The following is a 24022-nucleotide window of genomic DNA, read 5'->3' as shown; positions in this document are numbered from 1 at the left end:
GATTTAATGTGTTCGCAGTGGCTGGAGTACAAGGAAGAGAGAAAGAAAGATAAATAAATGGGGAGTCAGAAGGAGAAGCCCCTGACAAGCTTATCTATAACCTCGACTACTGTGCATTTTGGGGAGGGGTTTTGCATGTTTGTACATTTTCATCATTCTAATTCTGCAGAATTACAATGAAAAGTAGAAGTCAAAATAAATGTATGAAATGTACGTTTCAATAATACTAACAGAGTACCCACCACCTGGGTGGGTAGAGTTTGCACATTCCTTGCTGAAAAAGTATAGTCTGTATATTGTAAGAAGACTCTTGATGTTTGTGTGGTATGTGTTTAAAGGTGTCAGGGAGTGGAAAGGTCCTATGGGTCAAAGAAGTTAAAGGGGTAATAGGATTATCAAAGGTTCTTTGATATTATCAAAGTTTTTATAATTATCAAAGGTTCAGGATTATCAAAGGTTCTAAAGGGTTCTAAAAGGTCTACTCTAAAGGGTATGTTCCAAAAGTAGTTTGGGTCTAAAGGGGTCAAAGGAGTTTAAAGGTTCAAAGGGGTCTTAAGGGGTGGAAGGGTCTCTGGAACAAAAGTGGTCTAAAGTAGTCAAAAGTGTCTAAGGGGTCAAATGAGTTTAAAGGGTGTATAGGGTCTAAAGGAGTCTGTCAGTCTGGAAGGGTCAAAGGTGTCGAAAGTATGTAAATTCTGAAAGGCATCTTAAAGGGTCTAAAACGCCTAAAGGGATTTAAAGGGTCTTAAAATATCTAAGGGGTCTAAAGGTTTCAAGGTACGTTCCAATCGGACGTCATTAGTCATTAATAGACATAGTCACGGTGCAACTGACGTTCAAACAGTACGTAATTAAGAGACATAAGTACGCAGTGTAACTTTTTCCACACACACACAGACAGACAGACAGACAGACAGATAGACAGATACCGACATGAATGGCTATTTATAGTATATATTTTTATTTTTAAGGCAACCCCAGGCAAGTGCTGGCAGTGCTGTCTTAAGATAGTGAACTTCCTATTAAAGCCTGTGCAGTTATAGCACAGAAAGAATGTGTGGGGAGTTGGCTTCAGAGTTGAAGCTGCAGAGCTGCAAAATTGAGATTTTGTTCGAGAGAAACCACAGCACATGCCGACACCATCCCAGTCATAGAGTCCACCACCAGCAAACCAAAGTCAAGTGTGTGCGTAGGCACTATTGAGAGGGGAAAATCTTGGCAAATCTGAGCTCCACGGAAAGCCTTCCACTACGTTGTAGGTATGCTAAGGAAGTGAATCTGTGCCCCCATGTGCTGGTGGTTGTGCTTTGCTGGCATTAGGTAGTTTGATACTTTGCTGGAGAAACTAAGACAGAAACTTGCCCATTTCATCCCCTTTTGCTTCTCTCCCAAACTATAGTGATCAGCATCCAATAAAAAGAAACAGCTCTCATTTTACAAACCTGTATGTTTTACATCTGTCTTTTATGTTTCACTTTCTTCTCCCACAATGACAGAATGAAAAACCAAGTTCTCATTGTGATTACTTTCAATGTTGGGATGAAGGCATTCAAATGAGTCCATTCTTGTATCATGATGACTTGTGCATGTTTGGAGTAAAATATCAGCACCACTAGTTTGAATGAGTCATATGTGATGTTACGAGAGGAATTTCCTTTGGGCTTACAAGCGTAGTATATAAATTAATTTTTGAAAATGTCCTGGCTCTGCTCTTTCTTCTGTAATTGTCCAATGCGTGAGACAACAAACATCAAGTAGAGGAAATTTAAGCAGTACGAGAATGTAAGACCCATCGCCTCGCTGATGGGAATAGCAATCTTTGCGTAATTGCTAAACATTTAAAAAAAAAAAAAAACGGTTGTTTTAATGTGAAAAATAAAATGAGGCGGTGTATAGATACCGTCCTATCTATACACTCAGGGAGCAAAGACGTAGAGAGTGTTAATGGGATATTCATCACAGCCTTTTTAGATGCTGAATTCAAAATATTGTACAACACACTCAGAAGAAAAACAAAATAAAAAATAATTCTCGTGCCCCCCTCCTCCTCCTCCTCCTCCTCCCCTCCTCCTCTCTTCCTTCTTTTGATCAAACTGTCTGGGGGTACGTATTAGGCACAGGCCATGCCAGGAAACAAACTCTCATCATGCGTGTATGTGCAGCACGTTATATGCTGCATGTAGGTATGTATGTATTGTTGTGCTGTACAAGTATGTGCACGCTGCGCAGCCCATTGTGTAGGGATTAGGATTAGGACGCACACACCCAGGGACACCGAGACCGAGCTCCTTTTATATTACAGATTAGTCATAAAGCTTTATGTTTTACAAACCTTTATGTTTTACATGTGTCTTCCATGTTTCACGGTTTATTCTTCTCTCCACAGTGACAGAGTGAAAAATCACGTTCTCATTGTGATTCGTTTCAATGTTGGGATGAAGGCATTAAAATAAGCGAACCACTCAGTCATTTGCAGGACGTTAGCTTTTTGTGGAACTGCCGCTGCCTCCTCCCTCCCCTCCCCTACTCCCATGCCCCACAACAAAGCCAATTAGCATAAGAAAATAAGTGACTCGTCACAAAGTTATAAGGACTTTCGAAGTAAGATATCTAGAGTTTGCAGGTCAGGGTTTTTAACCACTTGGCTGGACTGGTTGCCCCCCCTCCCCCTTTTTTAACCCACACACTCAAATTTTATGTCTAAATCCTCACGAATGCAAAGATTCCAGAAAACAAGAGAAAATGACAAAATACATTTCAATGTCATTCTTAACTTATGAATACTGTTGCGGTTCTGCAAAGCCGGCACTCCTACGAGGCAATGGCATCCAACATATAATGATCTTGCGACAGTTACCTCATTCGGATTAGTTTAGTTCGCCCTTCCATATGTCCAGTGGGTACATGGAACAAGATGTGTTGCATAGGGCTTTTAATCAGGTCTTCAATCCCTTATTCTTTCATCCCTTTACTTCCTTTCATTTCATACAGCAAGCATGCATGCACGCACGCCAGATCAGGTGACTCGAGGAGTGCCATGAGGCGCAGCAACCCAGCTCATTTGCATAAGCGTGCCATTTCTCTATTCAAACGGCACGCCATAAACCAATCGACGCCTCACCTCAGACCCTCACCACAACGCTACAACGATAACCATGATCACGAAAAACGCTTTCTAAAAATCCTCACAACCTCTGCTCAGTCTCCTCACCACAATCACCTCAACCACTCCCAATGCTTCAACGCCTTCACCAAAAATGCCAGCGCTTCTTCTACGTCACAACTGCTACAAACCGCCCAACCACAGTTAACTCCCTGGACGCTCACGACAGTCTGAGGATGCCATGGAAACGAAGGACATTTCGAGCAGGGGTATTTCGGTGTGCAACTTCAAGTGCAAATATGCGCTGGAACTCGTACAATGACGTCCAGGTAGCCTTATTATTCTGCTAAATAAAAATGCTCGAATGGAGTTCAGCGCACGTTCATGGTCGAAGAGCACTCCTGAGGACCCCCGGCTAATGTTAATTGCGGAGCTGTGTCACGTGGCCAGGCTCAGAAGTAACTGAAGCCTTTTATGCTCAGGAACCTGGCAGGGCATGGCTACGATGCGGGGGTGACGGCTATGCACTACTGGGAGAGCTCGGAAACGCCTACAGGGTCTTTTGATCCACTTTCTGGCCCCTCCGACACTCCAGGGTCCATAAAAGAGAGCAAATCAGACTCAATCTCTCTCTTTCGTCCAGGCTCTCTTTGAAGCCTTTACCGAGCCAAGCATCATCCGAGATGAGGGGGCAGTGCAACTGAGGGAGCAGCAACCAAGATGTGCCAGGGTCATTGCCGATCTGGCATGCGTGCTTGATGGTCACATTATTTTAGCCGGGAAGTTATACCCCACCAAATTTCTCTTGTTAGCGAGCGCACACACACTGTATCGCTCGGCAGTAATCCAAGTGTGCGCTGAGTGCATGTGACCCTAATTGACAGGCCGTACACAGGTAAGGTATGATGCGAAGTAGTGTAACCCTGCCCGGATTGGCCGTGCCAATCGGCATTCGTGGTTGCCGAGAAACCTGCTAGTGTGTGGAGTTATCTGTGCCCGGCAGCTTCAAGACTGGTCATTTGAGAGGAACCCGAGCACTACCCTCATGGTGAGCCTCGAACCCCGAGTCAGCAATAATACGATTCAAATTTTCTCAGTGGCAGAAATCTATACTTTACAATCAGCACAATTTAAACAGTTTGGCAAAGTCATAGGTTAGTCATCATCATCATCTGATGAAGTTTGAAATGAGTCAGATTCATAAGCAGCCTGCCGTGTCCCATTGGGTATTGTGAATGACCTCCGTGACCTTGCTCCATCTTTGAACCATAATTCTATGGTGCAGTCAGGAATGTAGCAATTGACTTCAATGCAAAAATATCCTCATCAGATCTGTGAGGTTCTCCGCTCCGAGAATTGCCTGCCACTCACTCTTGATACACTTCATCGGTAAGAATCCCCTCTTACCTTCTGCACTTGCAGGGGTAATGGAGAGCATGAGATTGATCGGGTCTGACTGTGCCTAATGATTGCATGGGTGGTCAAGCATATTTTTTAAGCTCGTGAACACTATGGGGCCTGCAAATTAGGTCTCGATACATTATTGGCTGACATTTATTAGGTCATTCTCTGCTTTCTCGACACTAACACAGTGCTGATGCTGAAATGTTATATTTTTGTGTTCGCATAGTGCTTCAATGTGGAAGTTGGAACTTAAGGAACAACGGCCCATACTGATCAGGAATCATTGGCTCATCCACAGCATGCTCAAAACATTTTACCAATGCCAGAAGTTTTGTTGCAATCCAACCTTACCAGAGATGCTGCTATTTTCATTATGACCAAAATTTACTATCTCAGAACTCTCAATCATATTAGTTTGCTTGTCGCTTCTCCTTGCAGGACGGTCTTTTTTTTTTGGGGGGGGGGGTTGTGGATGGGGTTGCATACTCTTATCGTCACATGGCTCTGCGGAAACATGAAAGCGGTGAACTATATACTCTAGAAGAAGCGAGAGTGACACTATGCAGCATTGTGTGAAAAGGTGATGATACTGCCACCTGTCAATAATACGCAGACCAGCCGACCACTTCACTGTTCTCGCTGGTGAACTCAAACAAATCCCAGAAACCATCACCATCTGCTTTTAAAATTGAACTTGTCTGCAAGTTTGACTGTCCGATGCTAATTTTGACCGCTTGGACTGGTGCTAATTTTGACACCCTGATATCAATAACAAATTTAGCAATTTGTCCATCAGAACTTCTTTCTTTCGTTTTTTTTTTCACTGTGCAATATATTTTTGTGCACATGCCAATGTAACATTTCTGCAACATAATAATAAATAAAAACCTTCAAAGTTTCAAAATCCAGGCTTGCTGCATACCTCATCTCTCTCGTTCCTGACTTATCCCGTCTGTGGAAGCATGTTTCTGAAGCTGTTCTATCCAACTCATCGCTCCAGAGCTTCAAAAGTAAATGGTGCACTACCATCTCACCCCCCCCCATCCTATCCATAATTTTTATTATCCCCATAACCCTACCTAATTAAACTTATTTGCAGATTCCTGTGCTTCCTCCTCTCCTATATATTTTCCTATTCGTTCATCTCTTTGCTTATTTTGTTCAACTATTGTGCCATTGCCCCACTGCCAGTTTTATTGTCTTTGTCTGTCTCTGTCTCTCATCTTCTAAGGGTAACAAAACTGGTGTTGACTGCTTCATAAAGGTTACATCTCTATAATAATTATAATAATGATAAATTAAAATTTTCCCACCCTCTCACTTTGGCTTAGCTAACATCTTGATCCTCCCATACAGATGGAGATCTCTCTCTCTCTCTGTTCTGACAAATGGTGCACCATGACCTTTCTTACCTGGTATAGCCTTTATTCCTACCCCACACAGCTAATGACCTTACATATAAACAGCAGGAGCTCTCTGTTGTTCAGAAATGCAGGGGATTCTGAATCACAGAATCCATGATCAACAATTCCCTTTTTGCTCGTGTGACCTTCAAAACCAAAGGCGGCAAAGCATGCCTAGTATCAGGAAGGCAGCAAAAAAACATTTTTGCAATCATTCAGTGATGGTGAAAGAACTGTGTGGATACACCTGAAAGAAAAAAGTGACACTTGTCAGGGAGGGTGCAGGTCAATCATAATGTATGCTGACTGGATGAGATTTTATTTATTTGTTTGCATATATGGATCAAAATTGTTTGGTATTGGTTTGCGAGTGGTTGGTAAGGAACGGCTGGTTGGGCAAGCGACAGCAAGCTGATTGGTAATGGCACATACCCGCAAAAAACTAAACGTCTGATTTCTTAACATTTTGAAATTTTACTAAAGATTTTGAATTATTTAGTCCACGTGATCCAATCCTCCAAACTGAAATTATATTTCTATTATATAATTGAATTGGCCCGTGAGAGTAGATTGTGGAAAATCACATCAGAATGCATGAAATTGCTCCAAGCTCCAAATTTGAAAATGATAACACTTACAAAAGCAATGTATACAGCGATCAGTAACCTGGTGTTGGCTTGGCGGCTAGGGCGGCTGGCTTGGGATCCGAAGGTTCTGAGTTTGAACCCCGTTAGCTGCTGAATTAACACCAGGTGGGGTTGACTCAACCTGTCATCTTTCCGAGGTCGACAAAATGAATACGTGTACTGGTAGAGGGGCACAGCATCAGCTGCACAGCCGCGCTTCCAAGAAATGAGAGCTACTCTGCAGCTAAGCTGCCATAGACAAAAACAGAACAGTGATCCATAGGTATATAGATGAGGCATTCGATGATATGAATGAGGAAAGTGACCAAAAAAAAAAAACTATTTGAGCGCTTTATCATTAATAAACCGTTCCGGCCTGTTCCAACTCAAAGGATTGTTGAGCAGGCCAAACAAAATGGCAAATTAAGACAACAGCAAGGTAACCGAGGATGCGCCTTAAGACCCCATCGAGAGCGAGGTTTCCAAGGATGCACCTGATAAAGGATATAATTAAATAAGGCTGTTAATTATCTTCAAAAGGGGTGTTTAAATTAATCCAACGCCCAAATTTTATTCCTGCACTCCCTTAGAGTTCCGTTTGTATGCATGCAAGGTATCAGGCCGCTAGGTTTCATTGGTTTGGAGTTATGGAGGACGGACACACCCACACACACACTTATTAGTATTGATGAAGTACCCTGCACTGCAAAACTGGAGGTTCTTGGAAGGATTGACAGATGATTTGTGGACTATAATCAAGTGTATAATTAAATTTAAATAAAATAAAGATTGTAAAAAATCAGATAAATAAATTAATTCTGTCCAAGTACTGGGGTGTGTTCAGTTACCAAGCGAGTACTTGCCAAGCCAGTCATGGCTTATCAATGGTTTTGAATGAAGTGCTTGCTTGAGTACTTAAGCCACTTCGTGAGCGCTTTCCAATAAACTTGATAGATGAATACACCCCTGCAAAACTGGAGGTTCTTGGAAGTATTATGAAGGTGATTTGTGTTGTATGGTGATGAAATATATAATTCAATTTCAATAAAGGTTCAACGAGGTTTAAAGGCATATAAATAATAAAATTACGGGTTGAACCAGCGGCTATTGTATGACCCTATCGAACACGTTACATTAGTTTGTTGTGCCTGTTGTATGTGTCCATTTATAATATTCTTAAAAACAGGAAGTTTTTTGTTTGCTGTTTGGAATGATTTTCAATTTTGTTTCACTGCCACGCAGGCAGACAGCAAGATATTATCTCACTCCTCTCTGCGCATGTGCGGTCAGGATGAATTTGAAGCAAAGTTACATGAAAACAACAGACTTATCTTCTTATTCATGTTCCGATTTGTGTTCAAAATATATCATTCAATTTAAATAAGTTGTTCCTCAATCACAAACGAACGATCATAAACTGATAAGACCAATGGACGGACGGAAGGACATGAACCAATTGTTCAACCCTGATTTGTGCTTTGCGTGCACAGGGGAAAGTAACAATCGGCTCCCACGGTACTGGAACAGGTATGTGGATGATACCTTCGCCATTGTGCAAACAAACATGATAGTCCACCTCCTGGGACAACTTTGCCGGGTATTCCCCAGCATCAACTTCACTGGCATTAACTTGGCCGGTAATTAAAATTGAAAAAGAAAGCAAACTGGCCTTTTTGGATGTGGAGGTTCACCGACAGCCTGACGGCTCCCTAAAGACTTTGGTTTACAGGAAACCAACCCATACCAGCTGGATTTTAACTCCTGCAACCCAATCTCCAACAAATGCGGTGTAGCACAGACCTTAGCAACTCACGCATGCACGGTGTCATCTTCCAACGGCGAGACAATTAAAGAAATCAGATTAGTTAGAGGAGTCCTGATCAAAAATGAGTACAGCAAGGGGACACTCCACATCTTGAAAGAACCAAAAAGGACAGAACGGAAGGAGCCAGACATGCTTGGGCACTGTGTCCTGCCATACTACCTGGGCCTTTATGAAAGGATTGGCAAGATAGTACGTGGCGCACAGATTGCCAGAGCCTACAAGCCTCCACGCACCATCTGTAATGTCATTTCAAAACTAAAGGACCCAGTACCAACTGGTGATAAATCTGGAGTAGTTTACCATTCATTATGCAGAGACTGTGACCAATTCTACATTGGTGAAAATGAAAGAAATTCAAAACAAAGGCTAAATGAACATGATAGAGCAATTAGGTTTGGAAAGCTGACCCAGTCAGCCATATCACATCATTGCCTGCAATCTGGCCACAAATTTGATTTTTATGAGACCCGTGTCCTAGACACGACGTCCAACAAAAGACAGGTTGATTTTGGAAGCATGGCATGTAAAGAGTCGGGAGGGTGGTCTAGCTGGGGAGACGGTGGACATACGCACACAATACAAACCTCTGACGTAAATGGCGAAAACTGGAAGGTTCAAACGACTGGATAAGGTAAGCAACAAACAACACTCAATCTCAAACACCACATCCGCATATGCACAACACCCAACGAGAACCTCAACACTTGCACAACGAACACCTCATCATGCTCAATCCGGACACGAAACCAGCCGTGTTCGTTCCCCAGAAACACAAAAACAACAAGCGCACACACGTGCTCACCCACACACATACAACACCAGATCACATGAAAGTAAAAACAAAAGGAGCAGAGCACTCCATCAATTGTGTGATTTGATGTTTATTTTGCTTTTGCAAAACAAAATAAGAAAGCACTCCTCCATTTTGACCTCGAGCACCAGCATGTGACTGGGAATGAGCGGTTGTATTGAAATAAAAAGCAGACACGTCCCGAGGCTCAAGATCATTAGTGCCTGAGGAAGCCGGCTGTGAAGCTGGTGAAACGTCGCCTGAGACCAAGTCTGCTCTCGCTTTTTTGCTCAAATCAACTGAGTCGATCTCGTTTTTTTTAACTTTTAGTTGGAAGCGCCTTCTTTAAAAATGTGTAATGCCAACGACCCCAATCTTATACAATAATATATAAACACACACACACACACACACACACACACACACACACACACACACACACACACACACACACACACACACACACACTAGCACAGGTACCTCGGTCGTTAAAACGGTAAGTTGAGGTGATGCTGGTTTGGGTCTTTATTAAATTAGAAAGTGCTCGCCCGTCCCATTCCTGCAAAGCATCTGCTTTGGGAAAAAAATAAAACTGGTGGTGTAAGGAGCGAGGAGGGGGACATTGTCTATGGGATATTCATCAAAGCCTTTTCAGATGCTGAATTGTGAATGACACACAACAGCACGCGAAGAGGAAGATCAAAATAAAAACGTAAAATGGAAAGCCCGTTCACATTCAAAATGCAAAGCAGTTTTTATTCAGACGTCTTCTTCTCCAGACGTAATCAGGGACGGACACACGCAGAAATTGAAACAGGGCTCCAATCAGCCAATCAATTAATTAGTCTTTGCGATTGGCTACAAACTGTTACTTATTCATGTTTCTCTTCCCACGTAACGCTGGGTAAATCTGCCAGTTTCAAATAAAACCCAAATGTATTGAAATACCAATTATATCAGGTGGTGGCACATAATTTCTGTGATAAATCCTGTTTGAAGTTTGTATGTTGTTAGTGGACATGTTGGTCAGAAATTCTCCTTACACCTTGCTATTTGTAAATTCAAAGAAAAAGAGGAAAACATGAAAGCAGCTCCAAGTCCGAGGGATTACACCTGAACCATCAAGTTAACGATGATTACAATACTGTATGAAGAGGTCAGGAAAAATTAAAAAAAATTTAAAACATCTACATTCTTCATTTCAATACCAATTTAAAACCCTTCTTTCCCCCCCCAAAAAATACTTCAAAACAGCAGAATTAATTAATCGCAAATGATTTTTAAAAACTTCTAGAATTACAGATCTTTGATAAAATAGCAAAAATTACAAAATAGTGATAATAGGCATTTGCTTACCTGTGACTGGAGCATCGATGTCGATGATAGTCTTTTCCCGGCGGAGAATGTTAGCACCTTCATTGATGATGCGCAGGGACACCTCCTCATCAACACGGCCCTCTTTGACAAGGTGGTTCTTCAAAACGTCAACACGTGGCTTCCCTTCACTATCAAATACTTCTTTCATGCTCAGGCGGTGGCTTGGGGGAAATGGAACCGCTGCACGCACACGCGCACACACATATTTAATTCAATTAAAAACTACACAAAATCATCAGACAGATATTGTGCAGATGCGCACCTACAATAGAGTCCCATTTGAAGACACCTGCTAAGTTGCTTGAAGACCACTGCCTGGAGTACGAGCATGCTGTAAACTACTGGGCCTTAGTCTATTCGCTACACAACTTCGGTCGACTTCATGAATTTATTTCACCTCTGCTATACACTTGATTTCGTCTCAATTTGTTTGGTTGCATTATTGTTATTTTTATTGCTTTTCACTGTGTTTTATCAATATGGTCATCATGTTCATGGCAGCATGTTGCTCCTTACTCGGGGCATATTAGCAGCTTTGTGAAGTTTACAATTCCAGTGTTTTTACTTATTTTTGCTACAGAAAATGTAGCATACAAAGCTAAGAATGCTGATGCTCATTAAAGAAAAAAGTAACTAATTATTAAATTATCCGCAAGATGAAAAGACCTAACCACAATTGGATGGTGGAACATATCTGTTTGCAGGTACAATTTCCACTCCCCAGCCACACAATGTACTATGCCATCTGCGCTCGTCCTACTCTACCAGACTGGTGTAATGTGTAATCCGCTCTGATTCTGGAAGGTCAGCAGGTTTGAACCTCAGTACAATTGTACCAAAGACTTCAGAAAAAAATGGTGTGTGCTGCTTCCTTGCTTGACACTCAGTATTTATAAAGGATAGAGCACGGACAAGCAACCACAGGTTGGCAGCCGAAGAACCTCTTCCTGCATTGAAGTTCCTTGTAAGGGAACTCCTATTATTACAAGGACGACCTGTCGAGTCGGAAATGGATATCGTTTGATCGGCACATCGATACTGATTTGATACTTGTTTGGGTGTGATCCTTTGCCGCATCTTTTTTCCGATCTTCCACAGAGACCATTTTCTCTCCAACAGGAAAAGAAACGAGATCTAACGTACATCTATTGGACTACCACAATTTTTAAAATCACATGTTTAGAGACAAACATTTCATTTTTCAAGCTGAAAAATATTCAACAGAATCAACAAAATGGTACACATAATATTGTTATGCTTTTGGGTGGACAATCTTGAATAAGTGCTTTTCCATCAAGGCTCAGAACATGTATACAGATCAAAATTGCTCGTCACGGGGTGTGTATATGGAGAAGTTAGATAAGGTGGTAAGCTTTTTTCTACAAACTCTTCTTTCACCCTTGACAGTTATGTTGTTTGATGAGCAGTAACCTTACCTTTAAATCGAAGGGTAGCTTGTGTTTGTACTATTTTCGGAAAGTCTTTGGACAGATTAGTCAGCATGACATTCAGCAAAGTAGCTCCAGCAAAGATCCTACTGTGTTAATTTAGGCAATTATCTGCAAGGATGTGTGTCGTGTGTGTTTGTACATCTGGAAATAATAGAAAAAAAACACGGCTGGCCCAATCTCCACCAAAATTTTGCATAAGTGTTGGTAGTACCAAGGGTCAGGTCATGGGCACAACCACCCTTCCCCGAACCCCTCGCAAGTGGGGGGAGGGGGGAAACAACTTGCCAATGTACCAAAGGGAGCAGTGGTTTCTCTGATCATAAAGTAAGTAGTGAGTACATTCGTTCACTATCTGTTCTAATCAATTAACAACAGCAAAAAAACAAAGATAGCCCCTCCAGCAGTTGTTTTCTTTTTCTAAGCGGTGAAGCCGCTTCAATACTTGACTATTTCCGTCCATCTGTCAAAAATGAAAAAGAATAACCTTTCTGACACTGTTTCTACGAAAAATGGACCCTTTTGACCCCCGCTTACAGGGGAATTCGCGCATTACGTTCATCCAAGCCCATCCCTCGGAGCACTACAGTTCGAGCAGAGAGTGGTAGGCTCTTGACAGAGGAGTCTGAAGTGAAGGCCCGCTGGGCCGGTTACTTTGAGCGGTTGTACCAGGCTGATCCCCCAACTGTCGAGTTGGACGTCAAGGGTGTTACAATCCCTGTTGCTGACCCTCGAATCAACTGTGGTCCACCTACGCTTGTGGAAACACGGGCTGCGGTGAACCAGTTGAAACGGGGCAAAGCTCCAGGGATCTGTGGCATCCATGCCGAACTTCTCAAGGCTGGTGGAAATGCTGCACTCGTGTCGTTGCATGCAGTTTTGTGCTCTGCCTGGAACACAGGCATCACCCAACTGACTGGAAGAGGGGCCTTGTTGTCCCTCTCTGGAAAGGGAAGGGTGATCGCCAAGACTGCAACAACTACCGAGGGGTGACGCTGCTCTCAGTGCCGGGCAAGGTCTTTGCTCGGATAATTCTCGATAGGGTTCGCCACCATCTGCTTGAGCACCAGCGTCCAGAGCAGTCAGGCTTTACACCAAAGAGGTCAACGATTGACCGTATCCTTGCACTTCGTGTCCTCACCGAACGCAGACGAGAGTTTCGGCAGGGGCTGCTTGCAGCCTATGTTGATCTCTGTAAAGCGTTCGATTCAGTGAATCGGGATGTCCTCTGGAGGATTCTTGGTCTTCGTGGGGTGCCACCAAAACTGATCGATCTGATGTCTGAACTCTACTCTGGTACTGAGAGTGCTGTGAAGTGTGGTGGTACCATCTCTGACTTATTTCCAGTTGTTACTGGAGTTCGTCAGGGATGTGTACTTGCCCCCACACTTTTCAGCACTTGTATGGACTGGATTCTAGGGAGGATGTCGGAGAGATCAAGTTGCGGTGCGTCATTTGGGAATGTCAAGATCTCGGACCTTGACTTTGCAGATGATGCAGTCATCTTTGTGGAGACTTTAGACATCCTCTTGGGGGCCCTCGAGGTGCTGAATGAGGAGTCGGAGCCGTTGGTATTACGGGTTTCTTGGGTCAAAACTAAGATCCAGGCTTTCGGTGACATCTTGGATGCTGCTGTCCTGTCTGTGTCTGTTTGTGGTGAGGATGTTGAGGTCGTGGAGAGATTCACTTACCTTGGCAGTGATATTCATGTCTCTGCTGGCTGCGAGTCAGAGGTCAATAGACGTCTGGGTCGGGCCTGGGGAGTCATGGATTCACTGGATCATGGGGTGTGGCGCTGCCGGTACCTGTGCGGGAGGACGAAAGTCCGAGTCTTCAGGTCCTTGGTACTTCCAGTCTTGCTCTATGGGTGCGAGACTTGGACTCTGACCAAGGATCTGAGACGGAGACTTAATTCCTTTGGTACCAGGTCTCTTCGGAGAATCCTTGGCTATCGCTGGTCGGATTTTGTGTCCAACGAGCGGTTGCTGAGAGAGACTCGGATGAGATTTGTTACCTGCATAGTCCGTGAGCGTCAGTTGCGGCTGTATGGACATGTGGCTCGTTTTCCTGACTGATCCTGCTCACCAGATTCTCTCAGCGAGGGAGTCTCATGAGTGGAGGAGGCCAGTGGGTCGACCACGTGCCTCATGGTTGCAACAGGTTGACCATCATCTCAAGGAGATGGGGATGGGCCTGGCATCTGCCTGGGGGATGGCCAGACGGAGGCCCCTGGAGTACCGGCGGAAAGTGGACGCAGCGACGTGCTGTTCTGGCACATGCTCCCATACCTGACCTGACCTGTCTACTGAGACCCCTTCAACCTTTGAAGACCCTTGAAGACCCCCAAAGACACTTAAGACCCCAAAGAACCCTAAAGACCCAGAAGACCCAAAGTCTCTGAGGACCCAAAAGACCTAAAATACACAGAGGACTCAAAACTCTCCGAGGACCTAAAACTCCCTGAGGACCAAGAGGACCAAAAAGACCCCAAGGACCCAAAAGACCCAGATGACCCAAAAGACCCTTTAAGACAACTCTAGATTAGGTGTGTGTATGTGTGTGTTTCTACTGAAGAGCATTCTGATGTGGAGTGTGATACACCAAAATGATCTTCATGATCTCCAGAGTTGATTCGGCTAATTAACTACAAAGAACCCGGAAGAATTCCCATGTTTTAAACGCACGCCATGTTAATGTGGAAAGGGCAGCTTAATCGGTCCTTCCACGGCATGGCATTATATTTCCAAAATAAATAACAAAAATAATGATAACATTGTAACAAACCATATATTAATCAATAGAAATAATATTAACAAGAATAATAATAGCAGTGTCATTTGGCAATTATCACAACAAACTTATAATCTCTGTCCTGGCCAAAGCACGTCTGGGCTTGGTGAAAGGCAAGCCAATACTCAAGCAGTACATCAGGTAGGTGTGCAACAAGGCCTTGTAGACTGATGAAAATTTGGTCCAATGGACCAAATGGACCAAAATGGTGAGAGAACAATCACAGGTAAGCAAATTTGGTCCAATCATGCCATAGATACATTTCTGAATTCAGATTGCAAAAAACATATAAGGACCATTGAGAAAACCTAGACCTCTGAAAAAAGAACCACTGGTAGTTCTAAAGGGTAATTCTTATGGGTTTCGTTTGTTTCTCGGCTTTGACTATTTCATATTAAAAATACCAAAATGAACCGCTTCCTTCGGACACCGGTGCGCAATATATTTTTTATATTCCAAACAACACTGAGCCATACATACCTCAGTATGCATACATAATAAGATCGCCCATTACTTTGAAGGATGCAGGTGGGTCAGTGTCATAAAAGCAATCAATATCCACGGAGAGAAATTGAAAGATTTTAGATTTACCTGGGAGATTGTAACAGGCAGTACCCAAAAAGATGCATCCTTTAATGCAGCTTACAACTGTAAACAAATATATTCCATCACACCTGAATGAGATTATTGGAGCTGAGAGCAGGTAATATCATACCTGACTTATAGTTTAATAACATCATGTGATAACCTATCAATGAGAAAAATAATAAATGCATGTAAATGACACGCAGTGGGGACCAGTTATCATTGGGTTCATAAACATCTCATGTATAATCAAAACATTTGGTGTGTCCAAGTGCTCCACAACCGATGCTCCAATGCAGCAATTTTTAGCTCACCTGGACTTTAGTCAGGTGAGCTTACGCGATTGAGCAGTGTCCGTAGGTGAGTGAGTGAATGAGTCAGTCAGTCAGTCAGTAAGCACTTTGGTCATTGCTTGAATCAAGCACACGGTTTCGATGAAACTTGGCCACAACATTCATATCTGATGCCTAACGAAGGTGTATCGACCACATCAAAATCTGCGCTCATCAGAGGGGGATAAGGAGGAGGGGGGTTGACCCCCCCCCCCAAAAATAGATATTTTCTGTCTCCTCCAAAACTACCCAAACAATTTCGATGAAACTTGACCACAACATTCATCACCCATTATGGACCAAAGTGTAACGACCACATTAAAATCGTGCTCATTAAAGGGGTCTATGGGGGTTTCTTGACCCCCCCCCAAAAAACACACATTTTGATGAAAAACTTGACCACAACCTTCATCACACGTGTTTTACTAAAGTGTTTTGACCGCATCAAAATCTGCGCTCATTGAGGGGGTATACGTTTGGGGGATTCACCCTCAAAATAAGTATTTGCCCTCTTCTCCAAAACTACACATACAATTTTGATGAAACTTGACCACAACATTCTTCACCTGTGATGTATCAAAGTATATTGGCTGCATCAAAATCTGCACTCATTAAGGGAATCTGCAGGGGGGTTTATGAACCCCCAAAATAGGTATTTGCTTTCTTCTCCGAACAACACATACAGAATTTCAATGAAACTTGACCACAACCTTCATCACCCTTGATGTACAAAAGTTTGTTCACGGCATTAAAAAACAATGTCTGAGTTGGTTTGAGTGATGTTGCTCCTGATCCAGGTGAGCTTCAGGACAGGCGGTCATATTTTTCTGAACAGTCCCCGGATATTAGTACACCAGAAAGCAAGATCGAGGGCCCTGAGACCTCCCTCGAGAGTAGCTTTCACAATAAAAGGTTTCTATAGCAACAAATAAAAGGTGTATAGCTGCAAGCTCCATCACCCAAATGATAAACATGGACCCAGCATTGAGCAGACATGAAAACCTATGATCAGCCCTATAAATCCAGGCATAACTTCCAGCAGCAGTGTGCAAATAATAAATAAATAAATAAATAAATCCACCTTGCCTGCTCAGAATTCAAAAGTGCATGATAAAAGAAAAATAACCCAGTGCAAGATCACTGGCTTGAACCTTCCCAACCCTGACTCTCCTCCCCTATTTATTATTACAAAATGAGTATTCCCCTATTTATTACATCGGCCTTAGGTTGGGGTGTCACTGGGAGAGCTAGGCTAGATTATGGCAAAACAACAAAAAAACATACTAGGTCAGCAAGGGATAATTTTTTGGTTTATCCATCTCAAGCTGACTACAAAGCTTCCACAACAAAAACCTAACTGATGGCTTGTGTTTGTTGTGTACCAAGAGAAAAGTCAACATGAAGTTTCTTCAAATCAAGCCAGATACTTTATATTAAAGATTTTGTGTGAAAAATTGCATTAAAATGTGTCGATAAAAACAGTCCATTAATTGGTTGTTTTTATCGACACAGCATTTGGTTTCACAACACGTCATGCTTGGGTCGCATTCGTACGTTCATATTTAAACCCGTGCAAACGCAGCCATAGGCACCAGTTTACTTTGAAATGTGCAGAACAATTCGTGACAGAATGTGAAATGTACATAATATTATCTAAAAGAGTTTCTTGAACATTACCAAAAAAGTGGAGAGGAAATTATGGGATCTTGTACTTACTCTTGTTTCATGGTGGCGAAAGGTTGTGTAGATAAAAAAAAATAAAAAAAACAAGTGGAAAGCAAAAGAAAGGGACAATATGACTGCATGTTGTGAAAACTAAAATGCATGTCCAGAGATCGCCTTTGGAAGCACGCATTTTGGGAAAAGGGAGGTGTTCCCTTCAACTTTCAGAAAAATACCTGAAGCCTCATTGGTGCTCTAAATTGCAAGAGCAAATGGGGATAAATGCAATTTCATTGGAAAGTTGTATTTTTTTTTTCTCATTTGTATGCAGTAAAACCTGTAAACTCAAGACTTTTTCCAGGGATACTAAATTCCAGCCTGAGCTCGATTATAACAACTGCTGATCAAATTTGCACGCCACTGAGAAGGTCACTTGCATGCAACCTGAGTGTGCCAAACGCCCTGCCAACGCAAGTCTCACAATTGCCTAGGATTCTCAATCCAGATACGTCCCACACAAGTTTTCTTGTCAGACGTTCCACAGAACCGCAGTCATGACCTGTCGTGCAACGACAGAACCCCTAAACTTGTGCAAATGATGAGAGAACATTCCCAGTCCATTTTTCTGAAACACAAACAAAATTTTAAGACCTTAAGCAAGTCTTCCAAATATGAAAACACTGATATTAAAAAATACATACATATATATATATATATATATATATATATATATATATATATATATATATATACATATATATACATATATATACATATATATATACAGGATTTACTTTTTCTTTTTTTCTTTACAAGAGCGAGGCTCATGGAAGGGCAATCATTTTCTTATCTTACAATAAATAAAGCTGTTCATCGAGAGATAATCAAAAAACTCCCTCATATATCATTGGATTTCAACTGTCAAATGGGAATTCAGAAGACTCAACTTTGGTGAAGGAATCATCTGGGTTATTTTGTCAGCCATCTTTATGTATACATTCTATCATGGCACGAAGATTCGACCAATAGAACAGTTTATTATTTTTTGTGAAGCAGTGGTTAAAAAAAACCCAAAAAACTCAAGCAACAACAACAACCAGTTAAAAAGTCTTGTACTACACCTGCCAAAGGTCATTTCTAGGGAAAAATAAATTAAATTAAAATAAACAGGGATGGAAGAAATAATTACCATTAATACAAAAAAAACAACAACAATAATGATGACAATAAAGATTACTGCACAAATAATAATAATAATAATAATAATAATAATAATAATAATGATAATAAATATGGTTACCTTGTGCAATTTCCAAAACCCAAAGAAAAGGAAAGCAAGTTGGTGGATCATCACAGAATTAACTAGAGGGGGAGCACTCGGTAGAGTGCAAAACCTCCGCCGCCAATACTGCTCGGTCACTCAAGTGAACCTGATATCCTATTCATTCAATTTGACGTCAACAGTGCTCACAGAGTTATAGTTTGCAACTTTTCCTTTTACTTTTAACTTTTACATACTCAATTCATTCGTCATTACTAGATTATTTGAGACAGAAATTGATTTTACGTGGGTATATCCAGCTGAAGTTCCAAAATCAGCCGCAATTATAATTTTGGCATGTTTTTTTTGTTGGAAATCACTTATAACATGTAGAAATGCAAAAAAAAAACCCGAAATTTTTTTGAAAAAAAAGTTGCAAAAATTTTTTTTTTCCTCTCTAAATTGTTTTTTGGGGGGGGTGGAAATCACTTAAAACATGTAGAAATGCAAAAAAAAAAAAAATTCAAATATTTTTTCAAAATGGCTGCCATAGCGGCCATATTGGATTTTGGACCAAGTCCAAAATCTAATGGCATGATCCTTGGACCATACCTAATCCCCCCCCCACCAAGTTTTGTCGAAATCCGTCCAGGAGTTTTTCCGTAATACTGTTCACAAACAAACTAGAGGGGGAGCACTCGGTAGAGTGCAAAACCTCCGCCGTCAATACTGCTGGGTCACTTAAGTGAACCTGATATCCTATTCATTGTAGGTCAAAACGGGTCAGACTCTACTGAACCACGATTGAATAAACTAAACGAGATCGATGCACATGTAGAAATGCCAAAAAAAATTGAATTTTTTTTGAAAAAAAAGTTGCAAAATTTCTAAAAAAGAATTTTCTCTAACAAATGTTTTTTTGGGGGGGGGTTGGAAATCACTTAAAACGTGTAGAAATGCAAAAATGAAATTCAAATATTTTTCAAATAAAATCGAAATTTTTTTGAAAAAAGTTGCAAAATTTTGGGGGTTTTTTTCTCTAACAATTTTCTTTTTTTGGTTGGAAATCACTTTAAACATGTAGAAATGCAAAAACAAAAATTCAAATATTTTTTTCAAAATGGCCGCCATAGTGGCCATATTGGACTTTGGCCCAAATCCAAAATCTAATGGCATGATCCTTGGACCATACCTAATCCCCCCACCAAGTTTCGTTGAAATCCGTCCAGGAGTTTTTCCGTAATACTGTTCACAAACAAACAAACAAACAGACGGGTGAAAACGGTAACCTCCGATCTTCGATGGCGGAGGTTAACAAGCATGCACATTCCCACTGCGATGTTCATCCACCTCCACCAAACACTGAAGAGTTCGACTTTGTTCCAAGCATCAAAATCAAACAGGTCAGCTGAGTTAAGTTCTGTACTACGTTACTTTAAATTATCAGGTAAACCAAGAAGCCTAAACTAAACCTACTTGTCAGAGACAATAGCACATGCTCAAAAAAAAAAAATCTCCAACACAGGCACAAATTTACAAAACTACAATTTCCTTTTTTGTTTTGGATACATTGTCGAGGCTCATATGAGAACGAACACACAATGCACAACAAGGAGGGCAGGAGACAAGAGGGGTGGGAGAAGGAAGGACAAAACAGTGGGGAACGGAGATATCAGGAGATCTGTGGAAGGGAGAGGGATGGGGTGGGGAACACGCGGTATACAAGATGGACACGACAGGGACTTTCTGCTTCTTGCATGACAGGGATATTTTTGGAAGGAAAGCAGGGAATTTGAAGGAGGTGGGTTTGGGTTGGATTAACGGGGGAAGAAAAGATCGTGGTTTTGGATGGGGAAGATAAGAGGTGGTGGTGAACAGCTGTTTTGAAGACCTGGAGGGAAAAATGGGATTGCAGAGAGGGTGTGGGAGTTTATTCCAAAGGCGGGAAAAAAGCAGAATGAAAGAGTGAAGGTGAAAAGCGATTCGTGATTTTGGTAGTTTTAGCAGAAGGGGTTTGCTGGCAGACCTTGAGCACCCTGTGGAAATATGGTGGGGACATATCGCAGACAGAGCAAGGGGGGGGGGGGAGACCGGAGAGGAGATGGTAGAAAACAGAGAGACCACCGACCTGCCCACGGTGAGAGAGTGAGAAGCTCCAAGACTCAGCCTCACTGCGAGAGATACCAATGATCCGAAATGCCTTGGTTTCCACAACGTGAAGCCGAGAAAAGTGAGAGGCAGGAGCGCCAGCCCAGAGAGGAGAGCAGTACTCCATCAGGCTATGGACAAAAGCTTTGTATATGGTCAGGAGCTCAGGTGAGCCGAGGAAGGACTTTGCATGATGGAGGATTCCCAGTCGGCGTCTGGCTTTGGAGGCCAGGTTGGAAATGTGGCTTTCCCAGGAAAGATCATGGCAGATAGTGAGACGCAGAAGCTGAAATGAAAGGACTTCATCCACTGGATTGTTGAGAAAGTAGATGGTGGGGGAGGGGGGGGAGTTTCAAAGGGTCCTTGCGGAGAGACATAGTGAGAGTGTGAGATTTGTCAGGAGAATTAATTACATTTACATAACTGTTGGCACAATCCAGGTTATATTCATCAACAGCAACTCAGAAAGTCTCCAACAAGCTATCACAGATGTAACATGGCAACAAAGATGCGTTTCAGTCATATGAATAGCAATTTAGAATACAATTCTGAATCTCAGGTTTACAGCCCACACTGAGATTTTATCACCAGAGGTAATGCTGCAAATTCAAGCTGAAAGTTTGTTGGCAGCGTGTTCAAAAGAGTGAGTAATTCAAAGGTTCTTCCACATCAGGGCTTCAATTGACTTTGGAAGTGGTCGTCTATGCAAGATAAAGTACGCATTTGTGAACAGTACATGCAACAAGACTTACCCCCATTTCGCTGGGGGCTGGTCCCCAGCTATATACACCCTCTAATCAAGTTATATTGAGTCATCAACAAAAGTAATATTATTTGCAATTTCCTGTATGTGTATATATATATATATATATATATATATATATATATATATATATATATATATATATATATATATATATATATCTTCTTCTTCTTTCGGCTGCTCCCGTTAGGAGTCGCCACAGCGGATCATCCATATGATCCGCATAGTGATTTGGCACATTTTTTAGACCGGATGCCCTTCCTGACGCAACCCTGGTCGCCTCTTGCGACACAGGGATCTGGTACACCTATTTTAACCGGGGTATACACCGGCCCAGTACACTGGTACTCATTTCGCCGACCTCGGAAGGATGACAGGCTGAGTCAACCCCCTGGTGTATTAATTCAGTGGCTCAACGGGGCTTGAACTCAGGATCTTTTGGATCCCAAGCCGCTGCCCTAACCACTGCGCCAATACCAGGCTCTTCTTCTTCTTTCGGCTGCTCCTGTTAGGGGTCGCCACAGCTTATATATATATATATATATATATATATATATATATATATATATATATATATATATATATATATATATATATATATATATATATATATATATATATATATATATATATATATATATATATATATATATATATATATATATATATATATATATATATATATATATATATATATATAAACTTGACAGACTGAAAAAAGTTGGCAGGTTTCAGATTGCCACCAAGATTAATATCAGCATACAGGAATTAAAAGTTGAAGAAACCAGTTTCAACCTATGCTGATAAAATTTGAGTTTTGAATCAAATAGATCAGGTGAGCTAAGTTCTATACCACATTATTAAATTATCAAGTAAAACAAGAAGCCTAAACTAAATCTAATTGTCAGATACTAATTGTTGCTTTTTTGTGAAATGGTGCATGTGCTGGGCCGACATTCATTACACTGGTCTGCGTCATTTCAGAGGTCTCGGTTTTCTCAACGGTTCCTATATGCTTTTTGCATGCTGAATTTAGAAATGCATCTCATTTCGCTCAATCAGGTCAAGTTTTTTCTGTCATTTTCTGTCAATGTAAGTCTGATTTTGAATTTTAAAAAATGCTAATTAAAAAAACAAAAATATTGATTATTTTTTCCTTAAAATTGAGATGGCATAAAAACTTGACCTGATTGAGCGAAATTAGATACATTTCTGAATTCAGCATGTAAAAAAAACATATAAGAACCGTTGAGAAAACCTCGACCTCTGAAAAAAATATTTCAAATGCAGCCCAGTGTTATTTGAGTGATGCGGTTATTTTGGCATTATATGGGCACCATTTGGAATGCCACAATTTTGCATTATATAAATTTTTCTCAATCAGTCTCTGAGCACAGACAGCACAGAAAATGACAGAAATTTAACAATTTTACAACAGCACATGATAAATTGATGATTTGTTACCCTATTAATGCTTGCCATCTCCCCAAGTTATGTGTGTGCATATGAGGCTGTTCATATCTCTTATTGACTCAGGACATGGAAGCACAAAGTGAGTGAAGCTGCGATTTCATTTCCACATCATGTCTCTCTGACTTCTACTTGAAAGATTTGTCTGCTTCTCGATTAGCCAATCAGATGTATTTAATTCAACGACTCTCAAAACGGATATCGCAAATGATGGATAAATTTGTGATAATCAAGACGACGAAAAGATCCCACAGTGCTATCTAAAAGATAGCAGTCAACGGCAAGTACTCCTCACTGGGGAATAAGTGTGATTTTATTTGTTTTATGATGCCATAATTGCATATGTAGAATGCTACATCTGATCTGTATGAAAATTTTTGAGGATCATCTTGGGATAAAATGGTCCACAAAAAAAAAAAATTCATGACGTCATAAGTCACTTGGTTTGGCAGCTATATTGGATTTACCCTAAAACCTCGAAAAACCTTCTTCTCCAGAACGGCTGGACAAAGGACAGATCAAAAAGAAACTTCACACAAATGTTCCTTAAGCCTTGGGTGTACAAGTTTGTTAAGGAATAAATGATAGGTCACATGGTTTGGCAGCCATATTGGATTGAAGAAAAATAATGTTTTCTCTGGAACTGCTTAATCAATCGACATGAAACTTCACAATTATGATCTCGTAGTGATGAGGAATACGTTTTAAATTTCAACTTGATCGGACACATGGGCTGGCAGTCAGAATTATTTGATTTCTTTGATCTGGGTTATTTTTTATTTTTATATTTGAATAAGGCTCACTTTGCTGTACCTGGATGGGTTTGAAAGTAGAGGAGTCGCAACTGAAACATGAATCCTATCCAGGTTCCTCCTGATGACTTGATCTTTGCTTTTTGCTTGTTTGGGTTCCTTCTGATTACTCCATTGCAGGACTCTACCTACTTGGTCTTCCATTTGACTTGAATTGAATATATTTTAATCCCATTCTGAATTAAATTGAATTGAATTGAATAATAATAAAAAATGTCATGGG

General features: G+C 41.2%; 1 protein-coding gene across 6 annotated transcripts in view; it reads right to left on the bottom strand.

The window, feature by feature from the left end:
- The window catches only part of LOC147026115 (protein phosphatase 3 catalytic subunit alpha), a 219100-nt gene that overhangs the window by 131723 nt on the left and 63355 nt on the right, over positions 1-24022 (bottom strand). For all 6 annotated transcript variants that reach the window (XM_085881161.1, XM_085881164.1, XM_085881163.1 and 3 more), the window contains exon 2: positions 10508-10708. In XM_085881161.1, coding sequence (XP_085737287.1) covers positions 10508-10708 — 201 coding nt within the window. The remainder of the gene's footprint in view (positions 1-10507; positions 10709-24022) is intronic.

Source organism: Eptatretus burgeri, chromosome 5 (genome assembly GCF_056783735.1).
Source record: "Eptatretus burgeri isolate ZD-2024b chromosome 5, Ebu_testis_v1, whole genome shotgun sequence".
Lineage (NCBI taxonomy): Eukaryota > Metazoa > Chordata > Myxini > Myxiniformes > Myxinidae > Eptatretus > Eptatretus burgeri.
This window is presented reverse-complemented; position numbering and strand designations above follow the sequence as displayed.